We start from the raw sequence: 7,935 nt of genomic DNA, 5'->3' as shown, positions 1-7,935 counted from the left end.
CGAGGTGTAAGGCGACCACGACGTGGTCATAGGATGATGGCGCCGCGACCGCGATGGAGCTGCCCGAGGCTACCAAACGCACCGTGGTGGCCACTACGACAGCAGTGAGGACCGCAGTCCTCCTCCAGGGCCACATGGCCCTCAAGTCTTTAGTAAGGCCATCCGCAGCGCCCACTTCCTGGCCCGGTTTCAACAACCGGCCAACCTCTCGATGTACAGCGGCGAGACCAACCCCGAACTGTGGCTGGCTGACTACCACCTGGCGTGTCAGCTAGGCGGTGCAGACGATGACCTGCTCATCATTCGCAACCTTCCTTTGTTCCTGTCAGACTCAGCGCGAGCCTGGCTCGAACACCTTCCCCCCATGTAGATCCATGACTGACGAGACTTGGTAAAGGTCATCGTCGGGAATTTCCAGGGCACGTACGCATGCCCAGGGAACTCCTGGGACCTCAAGAGTTGTCGCCAGAAGCCGGGTGAGTCTCTCTGAGACTTTATCCGATGATTCTCCAAACAATGCACCGAGCTGCCTAGTGTCGGCGACTCAGAGATTGTCCAGGCATTTCTCTCTGGCACCACCTGCCGAGACCTGGTCCAGGAGTTAGGCCGGAGCATGCCAACCACGGCATCGGCACTCCTCGACATCGCCACCAGTTTTGCCTTAGGTGAAGAGGCTGTTGGGTCCATCTTCCCCAACAACAATACCAAAGGGAAGTGGAACAACGAGACCCCCGAGGCCTCAACGTCCCGCCCCACCCAAAAGAAGAAAAAAGGTTGTTAGGGGAAGCGGGAGGTCCTCGAGGCCGGTCTCGTCGCGGCCGTGGACCGCAAGAACCCCCGAGGCCCAGGGCTCTTCGACGACATGCTCAAGAAGCCCTGCCCTTACCATCAGGGCTCGATGAAGCACACCCTCGAGGAGTGCACCATGCTCCAGCGTTACTACGCCAAGCTCGGACTCCCCAACGATGACGCCAAGAGAAGGGGCATGGACGACAAAGGCAACGACAAGGACGACGGATTCCCCAAGGTTTAGAATGTCTTCATGATTTTTGATGGGCCCTCGGCGTGCCTCATGGCACGCCAGCGAAAGAAGGAGCGCCGAGAGGTCTTCTCGGTCGAGGTGGCTACTCCCTAGTACCTCAACTGGTCTTGAGAGGCAATCACCTTTGATTGGGATGACCATCCTAATCACATCTCAAACCCCGGGCAGTACCCACTCGTCGTCGACCTGATCATTGGCAACACCCAACTCTCCAAGGTGCTCATGGACGGAGGCAGTGGCCTCAACATCCTCTACGCCAACATCCTAGAGCTCCTAGAGCTTGACTGGTCACAACTCCGAGGCGATGCCGCACCCGTCCACGGCATTGTGCCGGGGATGCGCACGCGACCCCTCGGGCGCATCGACTTACCCGTCTGCTTTGGCTCCCCCTCCAACTACCTCAAGGAGGTCCTTACCTTCGAGGTGGTTGGGTTCAAGGGGACCTACCACGCCATCCTAGGGCGCCTATGCTACGCCAAATTCATGGCGATCCCCAACTACACCTACCTCAAGCTCCAGATGCTGGGTCCCAATGGTGTCATCACTGTCGAGTCTATGTACGAGCATGCATACGACTATGACATCGAATGCATCGAGTACGCCGAGGCCCTCATGGAGGCCGAGGCCCTCCTCGTCAACCTCGACCAGCTCGGCAGTGAGGCACCCGACTCCAAGCACCGAGCCGGGACCTTCGAGCCAGCAGAGGCCGTCAAGCTCATCCTGGTTGACCCCACCTGCTCCAGCGACCGAGCACTGAGGATCAGCGCCACCCTCGACAGCAAATAGGAGGCCGTGCTCATCAACTTTCTCCGCGTGAACATCGATATTTTCACATGGAGCCCCTCGAACATGCCGGGCATACCGAGGGAGGTCGCCGAGCACTCCTTGAACATTCGGGCCAGCTCCAGACCGGTGAAACAGCGCCTGCGCTGATTCGACGAGGAGAAGCATAGGGCCATCGGCAAGGAGGTGCAGAAGCTTTTGATGGCCGGATTCATCAAGGAAGTGTCCCACCCAGAGTGGTTAGCTAATCCTGTATTAGTTAAAAAGAAAAATGGAAAGTGGAGGATGTGTGTAGACTACACTGGTCTAAACAAGGCATGTCCAAAAGTTCTGTTTCCATTGCCTCGAATCGACCAAATCATCGACTCTACTGCGGGATGTGAGACCCTGTCTTTCCTTGATGCATATTCTGGTTGCCATCAGATCAAGATGAAAGAGTCCGACCAGCTCGCGACTTCTTTCATCACCCCATTTGGCCTATACTGCTATACGACTATGCCATTCGGCCACGTACCAGCGGTGCATGACCCTAGCCTTTGGCGAGCACATCGGGCGAACCGTCGAGGCCTACGTGGATGACATCATAGTCAAGTCTAGGCAGGCCAGTAACCTCATCAAGGACCTGGAGGTAGCCTTCGAATGCCTCAGGGAAAATGGCATCAAGCTCAACCCCGAGAAGTGTGTCTTTGGGGTCCCCCGAGGCATGCTCTTGGGGTTCATAGTCTCAGAGCATGGCATCGAGGCTAACCCAGAGAAGGTCTCGGCCATGACCAACATGGGACCGATCCAAGACATCAAGGGAGTGCAGAGGGTTATGGGATGCCTTGCGGCCCTGAGTCGCTTCATCTCACGCCTAGGCGAAAAAGGTCTGCCTTTGTACCGCCTCTTGAGAAAATCTGAATGCTTTTCCTGGACCCCCGAGGCCGAAGAATCCCTCACCAAGCTCAAGGCACTGCTCACCAATCCTCCTGTCCTAGTGCCACCAACTGAAGGCAAAGCCCTCTTACTCTACATCGCTGCAATGACCCAAGTGGTCAGCGTGGTCGTAGTGGTCGAGAGGCAGGAAGAGGGGGCACGCTCTACCCGTCCAACGACCTATTTACTTCATTAGCAAGGTGCTCTCCATGACCAAGATGCGCTACCCCCACATCCAGAAGCTAATCTACGCCATAATCTTGACTCGACGCAAGCTGCGTCACTACTTCGAGTCCCACCCGGTTACCATGGTGTCATCTTTCCCCTTGGGAGAGATAGTCCATAACTGGGAGGCCTCGGGTAGGATTGCCAAGTGGGCCGTGGAACTCATGGGGGAAGCCCTGTCTTTCGCACCCCGAAAAGCCATTAAGTCTTAGGTCTTGGCCGATTTTGTGGCAGAATGGACCGATACCCAACTACCACCTACTCAAGCCCAGGCAGAATACTGGACCATGTACTTCGATGGGTCTCTGATGAAGACCGGGGCAGGCACGGGTCTACTCTTCATCTCACCCCTCGGAGTGCATATGTTCTACGTAATTCGACTCTACTTCGCCGCTTCCAACAACGTGGCCAAATATGAGGCCCTCGTCAACGGCTTTTAGATCGCCATTGAACTTGGGGCACGGCGTCTCGATGTTCGAGGAGATTCGCAGCTTGTCATCAACCAAGTGATGAAGGAGTCAAGCTATCACGACCTCAAGATGGAGGCATACTACACGATGGTATGCAGCCTAGAGGACAAGTTTGATGGCCTCGAACTCAACCACATCGCGTGAAAGTTCAACGAGGCCGCGGATGAGTTGGCAAAGATGGCGTTGGCACGGACCTCGGTCCCCCCGAACATCTTCGCCAGAGACCTCCACAAGCCTTCCATCAACTATGTCTCAATGACAGAGGCAGGCCCCCTGGTCGAGCCCACCGCAGGGCCCGAGGCCCCCTCTGTCGCCAAGACCTCTGCTACTGAGCCCGAGGCCATGGCAATCGATGCGGAACCTCCCAAGGCCGACCAAGATATGGACTAGCGAGTCCCGTTCCTTGATCACCTCGTTCGAGGAGAGCTTCCCGCTGATAGGACCGAGGCCTGATGGCTTGCGCGACAAGCCAAGACTTACATCCTCTGCAATGATGAGTTGTATAGGCATAGCCCATCTGGTATTCTCCAATGGTGCATCACCACCGAGGCTGGCCAATCCCTACTTTGGGACTTGCATGCGGGAGCCTGCGGGCACCACGTGGTGCCTCGGGCGCTCGTGGGAAACGCCTTCCGCTAAGGTTTCTACTGGCCAACAGTGGTGGCCGATGCCACGAAGCTAGTATGCTCCTGCGAGGGATGCCGGTACTACGCTCGACAGACACACCTCCCGGCCCGAGCCCTCCAAACCATCCCCATCACATGGCCATTCGCCGTGTGGGGGCTGGACATGGTTGGGCCTCTACAGAAGGCACCTGGGGGCTATACCCATCTGCTGGTAGCCATCGACAAATTCTCCAAGTGGATCGAGGCTCATCCAATCACCCAAATTAAATCCGAGCAAGCAGTGCTGTCCTTTACGGATATCATCCACAGGTTCAGAATCCCGAATACCATTATCACTGATAATGGAACGCAATTCACCGGCCACAAGTTCCTAATGTTCTGCGACGACCACCACATCCGTGTGGTTTGGTCGGCCGTAGGACACCCTAGGACAAACGGACAAGTAGAACGTGCCAACGGCATGATCCTACAGGGCCTCAAGCCAAGAATCTACAACCGGTTAAAGAAATTTGGCAAGAAATGGCTTGCCGAACTCCCGTCGGTCATTCGGAGCCTGAGGAATACGCCGAGCCGAGCCACGGGGTTCACACTGTTCTTCCTAGTCTATGGGGCTGAGGCCATCCTCCCCACTGACTTGGAGTATGGCTCCCCAAGACTACATGCCTACAACGAGCAAAGCAACCGCACTGCCCGCGAGGACGCGCTCGACCAACTGGAGGAAGCCCGAGACGTCGCACTACTGCACTCGGCCAAATACCAGCAAGCCCTATGACACTACCAAGCCTGGCGCATCCGGAGCTGAGACCTGAAGGTGGGTGACCTGGTGTTGAGGCTGAGGCAGAGTAGTAAGGGCCGCCACAAGCTGACCCCGCCATGGGAAGGGCCGTACATCGTCGCCCAAGTACTGAAGCCTAGAACCTACAAGCTGGCCAACGAGAAGGGTGAAATCTTCACCAACGCTTGGAACATAGAACAGCTACGTCGTTTCTACCCTTAAATTTCCAAACGTTGTTTACATTGTTTCTTGAAATACAATAAAGAAGTGTTCTTTAGTTATTATAAGTCTTTCGAGGAACCCCCTTATAGACAAGTCGATTGTATGGAACCTAAGGACCGAAAGATCTTCTCAAAGGCAAAAGACCGGCCAAGCCATGAGAACGGCCTACGCCTCTGTGCTATGGCAGCTCCCTCACCACCTTTTCGCCCAAGGGACAGCTTAGGCTCCGAGGAAGTTCTTTGCAAAGAGGTTGTCTATCGATAGGGGCTCGATGTCACAATAACGCTATAAGGGAGACTTGGCTCTGCCTCTGCAAAGCCGAGCCTCCCTCGGGGGCTAAAAGGGGGAAACCCCCCTAAGTCCCAGACACTATTTCTTAACCGTCTTTTGAAAATTTCTACGCCAAACTCTCTCGTGCTCAGATAGGACCATCGCAAAAAACCTAAGGACCAAAAGCTTGTCTCGAGGCCAAAGGGCCGGTCGAGCCGTGAGAATGGCCTACGCCTCTGGGCTATGGCAACTCCCTCGCCACCCTCCGCCAAGAGATGACTTAGGCTCCGAGGGAGTTCTTTGCGTATCTCCAAGAACGAGACAGAGGGCACAGGCTCGGAAATAGAACAGAAAACGGTTAAAAAAACACACACGCGCAAAACACTTTAAAAGCCTCGACGGCCACATATGTCACGATATGACAATAACCTAATCCAGTTACATGGCCCCTTTTGGCCTAGGTTAAAGCTTAGGGATCGGCGGCTGGTGCGGGAGGGACCACCTCTTCTTCAAACAGACTGGCCAGCGCCGTGCCAGGCGCCTTGGCCGCCTCCATTAGCTTCGCGACCTCTGCATCGGCCTCCTCGTCATCTTCCGGCAAGACGTAGCCGTCGCTGACAGCCTCGAGGTTGACAGCATAGTGCGAAGAAACAACGGCCAGGGCGCGCTTGACACCCGTGTGCAATGCCCCCCGGAGCCGCTCGGAGATGTGGCTGCTCAACGCAATCAGGTGGCTCCCAAGGGAGCTGGCTGATTGGACCCCCTCAACCTCCAGAGCCTCGCAGGTGGTACGGGCGGCACTGTGCAGCGCCTCATGCTCCCGGACCTCAATGTCCAGCGCCGCTTGCACTGCGATGGAGGCCTCGGCCGCTCGGGAGACCTTTTTCTCCAAATCTATGACACGACCAAGAGTCGGGAGTCAAACGCAAACCAGAGAAAATGGAACAAGGGGCGTGGCTCGGCAAAACTTACCCTTGGCTTTTTTCTTCCAGTCCAAAGCCTCGACTCGAGAGGCCTCGGCCGCCTTGGTAGCCTCGGCCAAAGCCACTTTCGTCAGTTGGTGTTCACTCTGCTCCGCACCCAGCTGCCCAGTGGTGGCCTTGGCAGAGGCTGTCGCTTCTTGGGCCTGGGACCTGAAGGAGTCCCGCTCCTCCTCCAGCTCCTTGATCTTCGCCACCAAAGGGGCAGACTGCTCCTTAGCCATGGCCACCTCGGCCTGAAGGTCAGCACAGCAAAGGCGAAGGTCCTCCACCTCCGCATTCCGCGCCGATAAGAGCCCCTGGGCATCGGCAAGCAGGCCCTTCTGCCGCCAGAGCTGGTCCTAGATGTCCCTCTCGTTTCGTAGGAACACCGATTTCCTAAGGGACTGGGTCTCGAGCTCCTGAACAGGCAAAAAACGTACGTTAAACAATGCGAGGGGGCCCGGAGAGAAAACAACGCGGCACGAGAAAGGAAAGTACGTACCTGGGTGACACTGGGCAAGCCCTCTTCCATAATGGTCATCGCTGTCTTCAGCTACCGCACCACCAGTTGTTGGTATTGCTCGAGGGTGTCCTAGCGCCCCCCCCTCGGCGACGTCTTCAAGGGCAAACATGGGCTCCCCCTCGGGGTCGGCCCGGTTCTGCCAGAAAACACGCGGGCCGTTCCACCCGTAGGGCTCATGCCATACCCGGACAAGGACCGAACTCCCCTTGACGGGAGCCGGGACTGGCTGCTCCGCAGTGCTGGCCGCCTCGACGTCCGCTGCCTCCTTCCCACGGGACAAATCATCAAATGAGATCGCCTGAACTAGGGGCGGTGCCAAAACTTGCCCCGTCTCCATCCCCACCACCTCGGCCTCGATGGACCCGGGGGCTCTGGCCTCTGCCGTCTCTACCTCGGTGGCCCCGGCGTCCACCACCCTGACTTCGGAAGTCTTGGGGGCCCTAGCCTCACCCTCGATGGCCTCGGCGGTGGTGGACGCCTCGGCCTCATTCACCCCAAGACCCACGACACCACAAGGCATGGGCTCCTCCTCCCCCACTCGTTCCGTGGCTGCCTCGGCGCCCTTTTCTTGGGTAGCCGGCTCCTCCGGGATGGCCCCGCCCGACGCCACGCCACGCTGCACGGCAGCCTACGCCTCCGCTGCCTGATGGGCAGTGGAGCTAGTGTTCACCTTGAGCGCCTTATGGGGCGCCAAGGCAGGTTCCTCCACCTGATGCTTCTAGCTGGACACAAAAGACACTCCCAAGGTCAGCGTACGACCAAGGGACGAGCAGCAAATACTACAAACTCCGCCAAAAAATACACTTACCATGAACAGGGACACAACCGCTTATGTACGACGTCCCTCCTCTTCAACAGCGGCGGTGGCGGCGATGGCATGGCCTCTGTATCCACCGGTACCGGCTGGTCACCGCCAGACCCCGGCACCCCCTCGACCGTCCGCGGTCGCTCGCTCCACCTCCACCGTCGAGCCCACCAGGCTGACAACCTGCTTCCCCAACACCCACATCTCGGGCGTGTCATCCTCGACAACAAGACAGACGTCTCCCAGAGACACCCCGGGCGCCACCTCCCTAACATCGGGGAGGTGGTCCAGGGTACCCTTCCCCGCCTTGCTCTCAT

At 57.4% G+C, this 7,935-nt stretch overlaps 2 protein-coding genes across 2 annotated transcripts; one reads left to right on the top strand and one right to left on the bottom strand.

Annotated features, from left to right (window-relative positions):
* The first annotated feature begins 1,525 nt into the window (after positions 1-1,525).
* On the top strand, positions 1,526-1,828 carry LOC136480118 (uncharacterized). Its single transcript, XM_066477766.1, has one exon. The coding sequence runs from the start codon at positions 1,526-1,528 to the stop codon at positions 1,826-1,828; it is 303 nt and encodes a 100-aa protein (XP_066333863.1).
* A 3,969-nt stretch (positions 1,829-5,797) lies between these two features.
* LOC136480117 (uncharacterized) lies at positions 5,798-6,532 on the bottom strand. Its single transcript, XM_066477764.1, has 2 exons — positions 6,301-6,532; positions 5,798-6,222 (listed from the first exon to the last, which is right to left on the bottom strand). Exons 1-2 carry the CDS (start codon positions 6,530-6,532, stop codon positions 5,798-5,800), a joined length of 657 nt encoding a protein of 218 aa, XP_066333861.1.
* Between the last annotated feature and the right edge of the window lie 1,403 nt (positions 6,533-7,935).

This window comes from Miscanthus floridulus, chromosome 9, assembly GCF_019320115.1.
Source record: "Miscanthus floridulus cultivar M001 chromosome 9, ASM1932011v1, whole genome shotgun sequence".
Taxonomy (NCBI): Eukaryota; Viridiplantae; Streptophyta; class Magnoliopsida; order Poales; family Poaceae; genus Miscanthus; species Miscanthus floridulus.
This window is presented reverse-complemented; position numbering and strand designations above follow the sequence as displayed.

What these genes read in the sequence shown, in the direction of transcription:
- LOC136480118 (XM_066477766.1), top strand. Translation starts at nt 1,526, where the DNA reads ATGGCGATCCCCAACTACACCTACCTCAAGCTCCAGATGCTGGGTCCC.
- LOC136480117 (XM_066477764.1), bottom strand. Translation starts at nt 6,532, where the DNA reads ATGGCTAAGGAGCAGTCTGCCCCTTTGGTGGCGAAGATCAAGGAGCTG. An exon ending in CTGGAAGAAAAAAGCCAAGG is followed by an intron (nt 6,223 to 6,300) that starts GTAAGTTTTGCC and finishes GTCGTGTCATAG; the next exon opens with ATTTGGAGAAAAAGGTCTCC.